This window comes from Ovis aries, chromosome 8 (genome assembly GCF_016772045.2).
Source record: "Ovis aries strain OAR_USU_Benz2616 breed Rambouillet chromosome 8, ARS-UI_Ramb_v3.0, whole genome shotgun sequence".
In the NCBI taxonomy this organism is placed as follows: Eukaryota; Metazoa; Chordata; class Mammalia; order Artiodactyla; family Bovidae; genus Ovis; species Ovis aries.
In genome coordinates, this window is record NC_056061.1 from 71809227 (window position 1) to 71825455 (window position 16229).

General features: G+C 35.9%; 1 protein-coding gene across 5 annotated transcripts in view; it reads left to right on the top strand.

The window, feature by feature from the left end:
* The window catches only part of STXBP5 (syntaxin binding protein 5), a 168727-nt gene that overhangs the window by 98840 nt on the left and 53658 nt on the right, over nucleotides 1-16229 (top strand). For all 5 annotated transcript variants that reach the window (XM_004011402.6, XM_042253773.2, XM_004011401.6 and 2 more), the window contains exons 10-17: nucleotides 3792-3946; nucleotides 5136-5208; nucleotides 6911-7058; nucleotides 7258-7325; nucleotides 7600-7640; nucleotides 8483-8703; nucleotides 9187-9365; nucleotides 15778-15903. In XM_004011402.6, the coding sequence (XP_004011451.3) occupies nucleotides 3792-3946; nucleotides 5136-5208; nucleotides 6911-7058; nucleotides 7258-7325; nucleotides 7600-7640; nucleotides 8483-8703; nucleotides 9187-9365; nucleotides 15778-15903 (1011 nt within the window). The remainder of the gene's footprint in view (nucleotides 1-3791; nucleotides 3947-5135; nucleotides 5209-6910; nucleotides 7059-7257; nucleotides 7326-7599; nucleotides 7641-8482; nucleotides 8704-9186; nucleotides 9366-15777; nucleotides 15904-16229) is intronic.

The window sequence follows — 16229 nt, forward strand, 5'->3', positions numbered from 1 at the left end:
AACTCCCGGAGTTCACTCAGATTCACGTCCATCAAGTCAGTGATGCCATCCAGCCATCTCATCCTCTGTCGTCCCCTTCTCCTCCTTCCCCCAATCCCTCCCAGCATCAGAGTCTTTTCCAATGAGTCAACTCTTCACATGAGGTAGCCAAAGTACTGGAGTTTCTGCTTTAACATCATTCCTTCCAAAGAAATCCCAGGCTGATCCAGAGTACAGGTGCTCAAATGAATGGGCAATATTATGGGACCTGGGTTAAACAAATTGGTTATACAAATGACTTCTTGAGTAGAGAAAATGAAGAATGCTTAACCTGGAAACACAACTTCAGCCAAATCTATTGTCAAGGCCAACCTTGGGAGCTTAATCAGAGTCAGGAAACATTTTTACTTTGCTAAAGTGTCTAGCCTCTTAAAAATAACAATCAAAATTGTAAAAAGTTCAAACTAATACCTTCCTAACCTAGAAGCCTTCAAAAGGCAGACTCTTGGATAAAACTTATATTACTTCTAGACCTTATTATGACATCAAAAAGGATAATTTATTTTTAAAAAGATTACCCACATTCACAATTCACATGTTATCTAGAAATAATCTAGATTCCTAGAACTTTGAATATAATTCCAAGTGTCAACAAAACTTTTGAATTTTTATAGTTTTACATGTCAAAAGTTAAAATATTTAACTCAATTTTACCATTGTATTTAAGACTGGTTTCTTCTGGCAAAATATTTATGCCTCAAAATTTGGGACATTAAGTTTGTAAGTCAAGTGATTCCTTTCTGGCAAACTGAGGTGATTTTTTTAAAAACATCCCATAAGATAAGAAAAAATATGCATACACATGCATTTATTGCTGAATTATGGAAACTTTTATTATTATGAAAAATAATATTACCTTGATATTCCTTTCAAACTATTTCTTATTCATTTATTTTTATCCATAATTTGTTGTTGTTGTTGTTTTTTCTCCTAAATTTACAAAAGAAGTATAGGCATTTACAAGGCCACTGAGCAAACATATATATATATATATAGGACAAACTTAACAAAATGCCATGATGTTGTTTAAACCATGTTAAGAGTTTGTCTAATAAACTGATTACCTACCTGTCAGTACCTACTTGGTATCTCCATGGGAATTTTATTCTGTAATGTACCTTAGCATGTTCCTGTTCATAGTTCTTGTATTAATAATGTGTTTTATATATATAAAAACAAACTTGTCAGACTTTTTTTGAATTATTACGTATCAAATACGTGGCCCATGCCTCTCATTCTGTAAAAATGTAAGTTGTTCAACTCTTCACCCTTTTCAGTATTTTATATTCAGTTGTATGTTGTATTTCAGAATACAAGAGTTAGTTATATTGTTTATTCACTGTATGTAATGAAAAGTGGAAGAAAATTAAATATACTTTCCTGACTACAGTCAATAATCACAGTAAGTCAAGAACTGAGAATAGTGAAAGTACGGGTATAGGTCGATTACCCGAAACAGTTTAGTACTGAAAAATCTAAATGTTAGTAAGCTAGACAATAGTTAACGTAACATACATTTTTGTTAATGTACTTATTTACCAACAACACACTGTTTTGCATATAGCATGAACAAAACAGGTAAATACCCTTGCCCTCATGGAGGTCATGTTTTCATGAGGAAAACAATAAGCAAAATAATTAGTTCTGTGAATGATGATTTGAAGATAACAATAATAATAATAATAATAATGGGTAATTCTTTACACCAGACACTGAACCCAGTGCTTTGCATATATTAATTAATTCAGTAATTGTCTGAGGATAAATACACTTGTTCCTTCGAAGAAAAGCTATGACCAACATGGACAGCATATTAAAAAGCAGAGACATTACTTTGCCAACAAAGGTCCATCTAGTCAAGGCTATGGTTTTTCCAGTCATCATATATGGACGTGAGAATTGGACCATAAAGAAAGCTGAGCGCCGAAGAATTGATGCTTTTGAACTGTGGTGCTGGAGACAACTTTTGAGAGTCCTTGGGCTGCAAGGAGATCCAACCATTCAATGCTAAAGGAAATCAGTCCTGAATATTCATTGGAAGGACAGATGCTGAAGCTCCAATACTTCGGCCACCTCATGCAAAGAACTGACTCATTGGAAAAGACCCTGATGCTGGGAAAGATTAAAGGCAGGAGGAGAAGTGAATGACAGAGGATGAGATGGTTGGATGGCATCACCAACTCGATGGATATGAGTTTGAGCAAGCTTTGGGAGTTGGTTACGGACAAGGAGGCCTGGCGTGCTGCAGTCCATAGAATTGCAAAGAGTCAGACACGACTGAGTGACTGAACTGAAATACTTACCACTCTAGCTCCATGTTATATAGACGCAGAAACTTGGCAAGGAGAGATTAAGCACCGTATGCAATGTCATGGGGAAAGTAGAGCCAGAGCTGAGATTTAAACAGAGGCAGTGTTGTTCCAGAACTAGCTATGTTTAACATTGCATATTATCACATACTACTTATATTAGGTCTGAGAGGAGGGGGATAGATACACTGGACCTCGAGGAAGCACTATGAAACTACCTCAAAAATTATAAATGAAGAGATTTAAGAAGATTATATAGGAACATTTTAAATCATCTGTGTGATGCACCATAAACAACTCCCCACCAACAAATGGGACGATACGTGTGGCAGATCAAGAGCTGATTTCCTTAGAATGCAAAGAACTCTTAGAAAACAGTTAGAAAAGATACTAATCCAACAAAAGATGGATGAAAAACATGTGCAGGGAAGTCAAGAAATATACATAGATCAAAGCATATGAAAGGATATTTAGGTATTTTTCTTTTTTCATATTTAAATATGTAGCTTTTAAAAGTAAATCATTACATTTGTTAATGACAAATAAGGAGACAAAGTTACAGGGCTTATTAGAAGTGTCAATGGCACCCCACTCCAGTACTCTTGCCTGGAAAATCCCATGGACGGAGAAGCCTGGTAGGCTGCAGTCCATGGGGTCGCGAAGAGTCGGACACAACTGAGCAACTTCACTTTGACTTTTCACTTTCATGCACAGATGGAAATGGCAACCCACTCCAGTATTCTTGCCTGGAAAATCCCAGGAGTGGGGGAGCCTGGTGGGCTGCCATCTATGGAGTCGCACAGAGTCGGACACGACTGAAGCGACTTAGCAGCAGCAGCAGCAGAAGTGTCAAAAAGGGCAGTTGATAGATGTGTATGGGAGTTGTATTTCTGAGGATACCAGCCAAGCTTCCAGAAGAGAATTAAGCACTACAGAAAATGATTTGAGTGACCGTTTTTTCAGTTTTCTCAGGGGTAATTTATGGCTAGTACATTCTTGATGCATCTTTGAGAAGTTAATTCATTGCATACAATGGGTGCCTTAGGATATTCACATTTCCTCTTAGAATGTCTGTTGAGAGGGTCTGTTTATTAGGATTGAAAATAATGACAGTACATTTAAGAGACTTAATAGGAGAAACCCAGAGATAATTTTTTGAGAATTCTATAAAGAAGATAAAGGAAAGAAAAATATAGGGACCAAAAGGAGATATGAAAGTAGAATGTGGTCAGTGTTCATATGCACTATAGAATAATTTTTAAGAATTCACCTCATTTTTGCCTACTGCAATTTAAAAATCTACATGTAAATAATCAATTAGATGGTGCCTAAAAATGTTAAAATTTAAGATTTTATTATTTCACTAAAAAAGAATTTATGATACAGCAAGAAGATAGACTCCACTGTGTTGTTTATAATCCTAACTGTGTGTTTTATTTCCAGGGAACCTTTTATTATTTTATCAGGAGGCTTGTCATATGATACTGTAGGAAGGAGACCTTGCTTAACAGTGATGCATGGGAAGAGTACCGCAGTGCTAGAGATGGACTACTCAATTGTTGACTTTCTGACGCTGTGTGAGACACCATACCCAAATGGTAAGTGTTGTACCTTTAAAATTCAGTCTCTATGTGTCTATTACTCAGAGCAAGACCTCCTGGTTTTCTAAGCAGTTGACTTATCCCGTTGTGCTGATTTCTTCTGGGGAAGGAATGCTGCCTTCATAACTTTATAAATTTTATTTGAGAAATTTTATTTAATAAACTGTGTCTGTTTCATTCTAAATTTTGGTAGTAAGTGCCTCTGAAGGATAGACAAAACTGTCCACATTAAGAGCAACTTAAAAATCCTCTAAAAATCTAGGGTGTCAGTTATAGTTTTCCAGAATAACAGAACCAGTAGGAGATTTTAGAAGGTGAATGAGAGCAGAAATATGAATTTATTTTAAAGGAATCGTGAAAATGTACTACCAATTTAAAAATTCAAAAAAGAGTTTGATTTGCAGTCTTGAACCTGAATTTTTAAGGCAGGAAACTCAGGCAGATTTCCAAGTTGCCATCTTGAGGCAAATTGCTTTTTTCAGAACACCTCCTGTCTTTGTTCTTCAGGCCTTCAACTGATTGAATGAGACCCACCCAAATTATCTACAATTTTCTACCTTACTTAGAGTCTACTAACTTAAATGTTAATCACATCTAAAAAATGCTTTCATAGCAACATCTGCACTGGTGTTTAACCAAACAAATGGGCACCATAGCAGAGATAAGCTAACACATGAAATTAATCACTATCATTGACATGTTATTATTTAAGGAGAAATTTAGCTGGATCTTTTTTACTTTTATTTAAAGCTAATTGAGATATAAATATGTAATACATTTTATAGTTGATATGCACATAGAAAATACCCAAGAAAGAGTTATAATATTATAGTGGTAATCTAGTGGATTTCTATGAGATCCAGTTACGAGAGTTGTTCTTAAGGGTATTCAGATTTAAATTTGAGATATGTTATTCATGTACTGTCTTGGACTTTGCAGTACAATGGAAGGTACTGAACTTTGTCTAACTCATCTTTACAAAACAATTATTTATGGGGTATTATATAGATTTATCTCATTTAACACATACTGCCGTTACATTATATGAAGTACAATATCAGAATGTTAAATACTTGAGTGAATGGAACAAAATAAAATAAAAACCACACCAACATGTTTTATTATCTAATCTGCAGCCCTCTTGCATATCTGTAACTATTGTTCATGCCTTGTTTTCTTGTTCCAGATTTTCAAGAACCATACGCTGTGGTGGTTCTACTAGAAAAGGATTTAGTACTAATAGACCTTGCACAAAATGGGTAAGAAATAAAATTTGGTCAACAGTTACTTTAGTATGTGGTGAAGAAAGAGTCTCTTTAGGATTGACTATTTCATTTCTTTGAAAATGCTGCATTCATATTCATAACCTGGACCCCCTTTTGGGACCACAGATATATGTTTCTCATTACCTGCCAAATTTCTCCGTTATGGTACTCACATAGAAATCCAAGTTTAAGTCAAAATTTGTTGAATTTCTGAAATTTTTTATGATACTTGAATACCCTGAAAGTGAAAATGAAAGTCGCTCAATCGTGTCCAATTCTTTGCGACCCCATGGACTTATACTATATGGTCCATGGAATTCTCCAGGCTGGAATACTGGGGAGTGGGTAGCCTAACCCTTCTCCAGGGGATCTTCTCAACCCAGGGGTCGAACCCAGGGTGGATTCTTTACCAGCTGAACCACAAGGGGAAGCCCAAGAATACTAGAATGGGTAGCCTATCCCTGTTCCCTGGTTCGATTCCTGGGTTTGGAAGATCTGCTGGAGAAAGGAGTAGGCTACCCACTCCAGTATTCTTGGGCTTTGCCTGTGCCTTAGCTGGTAAAGAATCCACCCCAGGTTTGGTCCCTGGGTTGGGATTATCCCCTGGAGAAGGGAAAGACTACCCACTCCAGTATTCTGGCCTGGAGAATTCCATAGACTTTAAGAGTCAGACGTACATGACTGAGCAACTTTCACTTCACTTCACTTCACCAATCTTGTTACTCTTTTCTTTAAATCTCTTTGGATCTCTGTTTTTTTATGTAAAAACAGTTTCTCAGCCTGCTACTCTATTCAGCGTACATTTCCAACCTGGCACCTGTTCTCTAGGAAGACTGGACAGCATGTTAAACAAGCATCACCCCCCGCCCCCCGTCTTTTGTTATGTAGCTCCCAGCAGGTGAAACATCCCACTTGTGTCACTGACACCAAAAATCCACATAACTTTCAAAGGCAGCTTTCTTTTCCTCTTCAAGTTTGTCCTATTTCAAAGCAGCGTTCTTTTCCTCTTCAAGCTTTTCCTACTCTCTCTTCACCAGATATGGCATAACTGACCTCTAAATTCTCACCATAGACCCTGTGCAACTTTTTGTGGTATTTCCAATATTCTGCTTGTTCTAGATTAGATGATAGCATGTTTACTTATAAATTTTTTGAATGGAAGAACATTGTGTTATATTAGTTGTATTTCCTGAGAGATAATCATTAAATATGGTTTTAAATAAGTTTACCCATTCAGTATTTCCGGACTGGGGACAATTTTGCCCCTCAAGAGATGTTTGACAATGTCTGTGTGGACATCTATGGTTGAGGGGAGGGGTGCTGCTGGCATCTAGTGGTAGAGGACAGTGGTGCTGCTAAACATCCACGGTGCACAGGACATAATAAGCTGTCTGATTAAAATGCAAATAGTACTGAGATAAGAAAACCCTAAAGTGTCAATGAACGGTATTATTTACCTTACTTTAAGGCATTCCAAAGTTCATGTCAACTCAGTGCGTGCTAGCTGCAATAATGATTTTTTTTTCCTCTTGAAAATAACAAGACCATGTTGAACAAAGGAATTTAAAAACATTATCTCTAAATGATAGCCCTAGAATAACCTATTATTAAATAAGTTTAAATATGTTTTTCATTGTTTCATTAATCATAGGTAATCATTCACTAACAAATATTTTTTCTTTTCCTCTTCTTAAAGATATCCTATATTTGAAAATCCCTACCCTTTGAGTATACATGAATCCCCTGTTACATGTTGCGAATATTTCGCTGATTGTCCTGTGGACCTTATTCCTGCACTTTATTCTGTTGGAGCCAGACAGAAGCGTCAAGGCTACAGCAAAAAGGTAATGAGCATTAATTTTACTCATTACTTTACCTTTCAGTATTTTATACTCTCACCTTGACGTGGTTGATAATGATACCTTTTCTAGAGAAATTAATCATTTTTGGAAATGAAATGTGTTGTTTACTGCTGTCATAAATATATTATGAAGATACATGCTATGCTTGGAAATGGCTTTATACAATAATCTTTTCTTATAGGAATGGCCCATTAATGGAGGTAATTGGGGCTTGGGTGCTCAAAGCTACTCAGAAATAATTATTACAGGGTAAGTAAAAGTCTCTTTTCTCCTTAAAAAAATCATTAATAACTAAATATGATTAGGACTACATAAATATTAATTAGTTGGGCAGGTAGTGCTTTTCTTTATACAGTAACATCATAAGTAATAAGTTATTGTATAGAACCTATAAATTTATCCTAAATTTTACCATTTTCCTCATTTTGGTAACTGTGTTCAAGTAATAATATATTTAACTTCAAAGAGAAAAATAGTGTAAATTTTTTCTTCAACACATTCTTAATTCATTTGCTTTTCACAGGCATGCTGATGGGTCGATTAAGTTCTGGGATGCTTCTGCGAGTAAGTATTCTGAATATTATTTGTTACATGCTATGCAATTATTGCTTTTATGTAATTTGTTTTGTAATAATTGCATAGCTAAAATTTAATTTGAAATTTAGAGGCTGTAAAGTTAATGCTTGATTTATCAAGTATTTGAGTAGAATTTATAATAGATGAAGATATTTGGAGGATGTTAATTAGTAAATCAAGAATAAGTCTCAGCAGAAATACTCAAATCCTTTCTTCAGTATTTTTTCAAACCTTCTCTTCCTAACTCAGAGATAAGAGAAGTGAGACTATGTTTCAAATCAACATAAATCTGTTCAATAATTTTAGTGTCTGATTCTAAACTTATATCATGAAAGTTTATGCTATGTGAATTGTATACAGTGGTTACATTAGCAAAAAGGAAAGAATGCTTTGAATGAGTAATGTACAAACACTACTAATTATAAAATTAGAATCTAGTTAACTCAGGGTATATTATGTTTCATCATGAAGTGTGTTAGATAATAGTGGTACCTTTCAGAGAGAAAATAATTCTGTAAAGCAAAGTATGTGCTTTATTATTTATATTTATGCTTTTCTTTTTTATAAAGTCTTTTTGTTACTCATTTTTTTCAGATAATCTAAATTCATCGTGATGGTGATTTTTTTTTTTTAATGAATACAATGAGTGTACCTTCTTTGGTCAATGAAGTATAATGAATACATTATATAAAAGAATGAGAGAAATATAGACATAGGAATAAACATATGATTCAGAAAACAGGCTGTTTTTCTGATGTGGTATGACTGATTAAATATTCCCTTTTATTCTTTTTGTACTAAGATATTTTATCCCTTTTTTTTTTTTTTAGTAACTCTACAAGTATTATATAAACTAAAGACATCTAAAGTATTTGAAAAGTCAAGAAATAAAGATGAGAAGCCAAACACAGACATTGTAGATGAGGATCCATACGCCATTCAGATCATCTCCTGGTGTCCCGAAAGTAGAATGCTGTGCATAGCTGGAGTTTCAGCTCATGTCATCATTTATAGATTCAGCAAACAAGAAGTGATTACAGAAGTCATTCCGGTAGTAGTCTCTTAATTATTTTCAGTGTCAAATGTCTGACATTTAAGTTTTCAAATCACTTAGAAGACTATCTGTAGTCATTTTTAAAATACCTCAGTATTTACAGTGCATTTATCTTTTGTGAAGAAAAGGCATACTTTTACTTATATCTTTTTACTGAACATTTATTTAAATCTTTAAATGCATTCTGTTTCATTTAAGGAAAGCTAATATGAGCCTAATCTAATTTAGTATTAACAGGAGTGCTATAAACCCTAAAACCATAATGTATATATGTGAATGTACTTGCACACAACACACAATCATTTTTAAAAAGCTGAGTCAGAAACATTTTTTTCTTTGTGAAATCTTTACCTTTAGTAACCTCACTAAATTTTTCCTTTAAAAATGTTCTTTCCGCTGTAGTGTACATGTGTGTATGTATAAACTAACAAAGTGAACAGTAATTGTTAGGAGAGGGTAAACTGTCTTATTTTACAACAGATGCTTGAAGTTCGATTGTTGTATGAGATAAGTGATGTGGAAACCCCAGAGGGTGAGCAGGCACCACCTTTGCCAACGCCGGTTGGGAGTGCCAATCCACAGCCCATCCCTCCTCAGTCTCATCCTTCTACCAGTAGCAGTTCATCTGATGGGCTTCGGGACAATGTCCCTTGTTTGAAGTAAGTTAAAGAGAAATACAGATGGTTTGAACTTACCTTTTAATTTAGGTAAATTATAAGCATTAGTAAAGTTAAGTAATGTTTTCCTGTGACAGAGTAAAATGACATAACCACTTCTCTTTCTGCATTTCACTGTGGTTAATCCAGCTCACTTTTTTGTGGCACAAAGAGGAATATGATTGCATTCCATGATTTTATCCTTAAAGTAATACGACTTAATCTCTAAACCTACTGATAGACCAGCATGGATTTTTCCTCTGTATCTAGCTCATTCTTCTCAATCCATCATCATTTTTCAGTCTGGGTTTATGTGTGGATCAAATGTACACGTTGACTGCTTTCTGGCACTCTGAAAATTCTGTTTTTTCAGCCTTTAGAGATACAGTTGTTTGGTAATCATTTTCTTTTTCTGAATCTTCTTTAATATCACAGCATTGTTATGTAAATGCATTTATTGGTGAAATCCATATTTAATGCATTTTGCTTTTCTATAGGAGTAAATTGGACAAAATTTATTTTTACTTTTATATTATTGAGTGGTTAAAATTTTTAAAGCATCAGTTCAGATCAGTCACTCAGTCATGTCCAACTCTGCAACCGCATGGACTGTAGCATGCCAGACTTTCCTGTCCATCACCAACTCCTGGAGCTTACTCAAAGTCGTGTCCATTGAGTTGGTGATAACATCCAACCATCTCATCTTCTATCGTCCCCTTCTCCCACCTTCAATCTTTCCCAGCATCAGGGTCTTTTCCAATGAGTCAGTTCTTCACATCAAGTGGCAAAGTATTGAAGCTTCAGCTTCTGCATCAGTCCTTCCAGTGCATATTCAGGACTGATTTCCTTTAGAATTGACTGGTTGGATCTCCTTGCAGTCCAAGGGACTCTCAAGAGTCTTCTCCAACACCACAGTTCAAAAACATCAATTCTTCGGTGTTCAGCTTTCTTTATAGTCCAACTCTCACACCCATACAAGACTACTGGAAAAACCATAGCTTTGACTAGACAGATCTTTGTTGGCAAAGTAATGTCTCTGCTTTTTAATACGCTATCTAGGTTGGTCACTTTTAAAGCATATGAGCCTTAAAAATGGCATAGAAAGAAAACAGAGTTAAAATCACTGAATGATTTCATGAAGACTATGATTAAAAGTATTATATTTATAGAGAAGTCAACTAGGGTATAAAGAGAAGTCAGTTAGGATCATGACTGAAAGTGTGTGGAAAATGTCAGAGATTAAATACAAAAGTTGGGGGCAAAAGGCAGACTGTAGTAGATTCAAGATAGGGAGGGTAGTCAGAAAGACAGTTCCATTTGTTAAAAGAACCAGGCTTTATACTGTTTGACTTTAGGTCTACTAGAACCATTATTGAATGGTTTAATAGTTGCTGAGGAGAATGTCTGCATAATCAAAAATGCATTCAACCAGAGATAAAGCAGATTTTTTAACATCACAATCACTCATGATATAGAACTATAGAAAAGTACAGCTTTTTAAATCTTCTTTATATGCTTACGTAAATTTGAGATTGTGTTCTATGCCAGTGGTTCTCAAACAGGGAAGATTTTGCTCCTCAGAACTCTTGGCAATGTCTGGAGACAATATTTGTCACAACAGGAAGGAGCGCTACTGACATCTAGTGTGAAAAGTGAAAGGCGCTCAGTCATGTCCGACTCTTAGCAACCCCATGGCCTGTACAGTCCATGGAATTCTCCAGGCCAAAATACTAGAGTGGGTAGCCTTTCCCTTCTCCAGGGGATCTTCCCAACCCAAGAATCGAACCAGGATCTCCTGCATTGCAGGTGGATTCTTGACCAGCTGAGCTACCAGGGAAGCCCGGACATAGAGACCAGGGTTGATGCAGAACATCCTGCGGTGCACAGGACAGTGCCACACAACAGATTTAGCCAGCTCAGGATGCCAGCAGTGCCGAGGATGAAAACTGACCTGACCTTAGAATATAAGCATTGAGGTTAAGCAGCTACTTTCTTAGAAAGGTCTTAGGTTTCTTCCCTCTTTCTCTCCCCCTTCCCCTCACTCTCTCCCTGCCCTCCCTACCTCCTCCCCTTTCCTTTCTATCCCATGTGTATACTTCCTTTCTGCTGCCATCTGGCATATGTTTAGATAGAATGAAACTTGGCAATAAAAGAATTCTACCTTTCCCTTTTGTTACTTACTCTGTAGTACTTTAAACTTAAATTTGTAAAATTTACATTAATGTCACTTCTTCTAATTTTCATGTATATTTCTGTTTTTTGTTTAATTTTTATAAGCATACAAAGTAGTTTGTCTTTGAGGTTTGTTTTGGTAACAAGTTCAAGATTTTTGTCTAAAATCCACATATTCACTAGTGACTTCTAAATCACAGGCAATCTGAATTATATATATATATTATTATTTTTTACCATTTTAATAGTTTTCAGGTAAATGCAGTTAATGTTAACTGCACATCGTTTTAGTCCACAATCTCAAAAACCAATTTTAAAAGTCAAGATATAGCTAAATTGATGTGAAAATAACTAATACTTAGATTTTGTTTGTTTTTTGTACAAATTATTTTTGTACTTAGTTTGGTTTTTTTTTTCTTTTCCCCATTGAAGGATAGTTGATTTTTACAATGTTATATTTCTGCTCTACAGCAAAATGATTCAGTTATATATATATTCTTTTTTAAATATTCTTTTCCAATATTCTTTATCATAGTATATTGAACATCGTTGCCTGTGCTATACAGTAGGACCTTGTTGTTTATTCATTCTGTATGTAATAGCTTACATCCTCTAACCCCAGCCTCACATTCCATCCCTCTCTGTACATAATTGTCTTTTGAAGAAACTTTTTAAAAGTAACTGTTTGATTTTGTTTTCAAGTATTTTAAATGTGCTTTTTTCAGGGTATTAGTCGAATCAGACAAATTGTTTTGAAACTGCCAGGCCTCTAAACATTATTTTTAAATTTAAAATACATTTGTACAAATTATGGAGCTTTTCATAAAAATAAGTTCTACCCTTTGTCTTTAAAAAGTAAACAAATTAATATATTAAAAACATTAAAATGATAACTTGCATATAACCATTATAAACATTAAACATAATGCCCACTCAGCCCTCATTTTGTATTTTTAAAATCTAACACATGTCATCATTTCTTGATTTGATTTCTAATTTTTTACTAGTTGAGGCTTTTTCAACATGTTTGACTATTTAAAGTTATTTTTGCCTAAGAATGTTTTTGTTTCATACTAAGTAAAATAAGAATTCCATGACTTCTATGTGTCTTCATCACTTATATCTAAAATGTGCCCAAATATACCTATCTGAAATTATCCCTGAATGCCTGTTCCTGCTCTTGAAAATCTGAGTGTGAGTATATAAGTGTGAAAGTCACTCAGTCGTGTCCAACTCTTTTTCGACCCCATGGACTATATAAGTCCATGGATATCTCCAGGTCAGAACTCTGGAGTGGGTAGCCATTCCCTTCTCCAGAGTATCTTCCCAACCCAGGGATTGAACCCAGGTCTCCAGCATTGCAGGCAGACTTTTTACCAACTGAACCACGAGGGCAGCCCTGAGAATCTAAGGTGCACATAAGTATGCCAAAGGGAGAGTGGATACTTCCTTGAAGCTTATTTAATTCATACAGGGAGAAAATAGCACACTCAGACTCTGCAGGCTATGCTTGTATCAACAGAGGCTGTCTCTGGTGGAGATGAGATGCTACTCAGTGTTTATTTTTGTCTTTTGAGGTGGATGGCTGTAGCCGATCAGTGGGTGTTTCCCGGAGGAAAATTAGAACTTCTGCTTCAGCCAGTGTGTAGTTCTGAGTACATTAACTTGCAGACTTTGCACAGGCAGTTGTGACTGCAACTCAGTTCATTTTAAGAGTACTCTTGGTGATTCACATTTACTCCGAAACTTTGAAAACATCGTGACCCTTTTCTTACCTGGACTGAGTCTAGCAAATATGACAGCAAAAGGTCTGGTGTTGTGGTATTCTTCATGGAAGTACCAACTAAATGATCCAAAGGGTTCTCTGAGTTTAGTGTCAGGAGGTTAAACATAGAATAGACTTCCAGCTGTCCTTCTTTATACATTTACTCCAAGGCAGAAGCCTCAAGAATCATTAGAATACCCAGGCTTTGTGTATGTTTTACAAGAACAGTTACTGGAGAGTCTGCAATCAAAATGTCCCCACCTTAAAGTAAAAGTAGATTTTTTTAATAGTAAAAGTAGTCACACAGATAGCTCATATTTTATAAAAATTTTATCTTCCAAATTCACTTGAAGTTTACAAGTAATAAAGGTATTAGCTTAGTAACTTTATTCCTTAGAAGTCTCACATTTATAGACAAACCCCTCCTTCCCTCCCTCTAACATGCTTATAACAAGTTTAACCAATATAAGTTTTGTGGGAACTCACTCAATATAAGTGAGTATAACTGTTTTGCTAAATAGTTCACTTGAAGACCCCTACCATCCTGTCAAAGTTACCACATCTTCTAAGACTGGCTCTTCATCCTGACATCTTTTTCTTTTTCAAAACTTAGAATCACTGTCTTCTTTTTCTCCCCTCCTCCACCTCTAATCAGTCTGCAGCTCATTTATTCATTCAATAAATATTGAATACCTCATCTGCTGGAGTATTAAAAGTAATGCAAGGTATCTACCTTAATGGAGTTTATGAACCTTTTTAAGACTTAGTTCATGGGTTTCAAATCTGTCTTATTATTTTGCATCACACGAATCACAGGAAGTTCCTCATGAGTCTTCTTATTCTACGTCATCTTGTAAAGTTCTACAGTTAATCTTCCCAAAATATTTCTCCTAAACCCTTCGCTGTCTTTTAATTCTTTAATAATGAAATAGTATGCCTTTTGCATAATTTGGCCATTGAAAAAATTCTCTCATAGGCACTCACAGTATCCTTATACTGTGATTAAGTAAAATATTCCCACTTTCAAACAGGAAGACGTTAAGTGGCAGAACCAAGACTCACACTCTAGCACTTCAGAGCCCTGAGTTCTTTCTACCAACATCAGACCTTTGCAGCCAGACCTCACAGACCTCCAAAGTCTGGCCCTGGCCTATCTCGCTATAGTGACTTTTTTTTTTTAATTCTTACTGTTACTACATATACCTTCTACTGTGACCAAACATATACACTTGTTAATCTTTGTTTATGGCTTTCCTACGTCTTTATCTTGTTAGTATATTTTTTTGCAAAGGCAATTTTTTGACACTATCCAGCAGTTTTGGTGGAGAAGGCAATGGCAACTGACTCCAGTACTCTTGCCTGGCCAATCCCATGGAAAGAGGAGCCTGGTTGGCTACAGTCCATGGGGTCGTGAAGAGTTGTACACGAATGAGTGACTTCCCTTTCACTTTTCACTTTCATTCATTGGAGTAAGGAAATGGCAACCCCCTCCAATGTTCTTGCCTGGAGAATCCCAGGGACGGGGAGCCTGCTGGGCTGTCTTCTGTGGGGTCACACAGAGTCGGACACGACTGAAGTGACTTAGCAGCAGCAGCAGTTTTGGGGGGAAGAGTCTATGCTATCAAGGGGCTTCCCTGATAGCTCAGTTGATAAAGAATCCTCCTGCAATGCAGGAGACCCCGGTTTGATTGCTGGGTCGGGAAGATCCGCTGGAGAAGGGAAAGGCTACCCACTCCAGTATTCTTGGGCTTCCCTTGTGGCTCAGCTGGTAAAGAATTTGCCTGCAATGCAGGAGACCTGGGTTCGATCCCTGGATTGGGAGGATTTCCTGGAGAAGGGAAAGTCTACCCACTCCAGTGTTCTGGCCTGGAGACGCAAAGAGTCGGACACAACTGAGCGAATTTCACTTCACTTGACTTCTATGCTATCAAAAATACTACCAACTCAAAGTCAAAATAGATTTTTTAGTAGTAAAAGTGGTTATGCAAACAAAAATAAATTGCTCACATTTTTTATACATTTTCCCTAATCCCTTATGTTTTAGGCCAGTTTTCATCTACTTATACTCCACCTTTATCAAAGTTTAAGTCTACTCTTCTGTCTTGGGTTTTTTCTGCAACCTGATTTTTTTTCCTCTCAAGACCTAGAGTGCAGCTTCTCTTTGTTCTTCTCTCCGTCCTTCCCTGGTCTTCTTTCATTCCTCTCTACCCACTTCCTCCTTCTCCCCTTTCACTTCTCCCTCCTCAATTTATATGTGGAACTTACCTATGATTTGTTGCATCTCCAACTAGATTAAATGATTCTAGAAGACAGGATTCTGATTTTTGCATATATAAAGTTATTTTCATATATTTTCATTATATATTTTCATATATAAAGTTATTTTTGTATAGTTAATGGTGGATGACTTTATAATTACATAGGCTAATAAGATAATTGAAGATGTGTTAAAAGGCAACACGTTTTCCTTTCTTCCAGAGTTAAAAGTTCTCCACTTAAACAGTCTCCAGGTTATCAGACAGAATTAGTTATACAGTTGGTGTGGGTGAGTGGAGAACCACCACAACAAATAACCAGTCTGGCAGTTAATTCTTCCTATGGATTGTAAGTATATTTATGTATTTCTGTGTCTCTTCATTGTATTCCATGCATTTTATATTTTTAAAAAGAGAATGGGTGATCCTTATTATATTACTTAAAATGTTGTATAAGCTTCAATGTCAGATCAAATTCAGTGTTTATTTGGAACATACTTCTGTTCTGAATGTTCCAAATAAACACTGAATTTGATCTGACATTGAAGCTTATACAACATTTTAAGAACATACTTCTGTTCTGAATGGCTTCCTGGTGGCTCAGATGGTAAAGCGTCTGCCTGCAATGTGGGAGACCTGGGTTCAATCCCTGGGTTGGGAAGATCACCTGGAAAA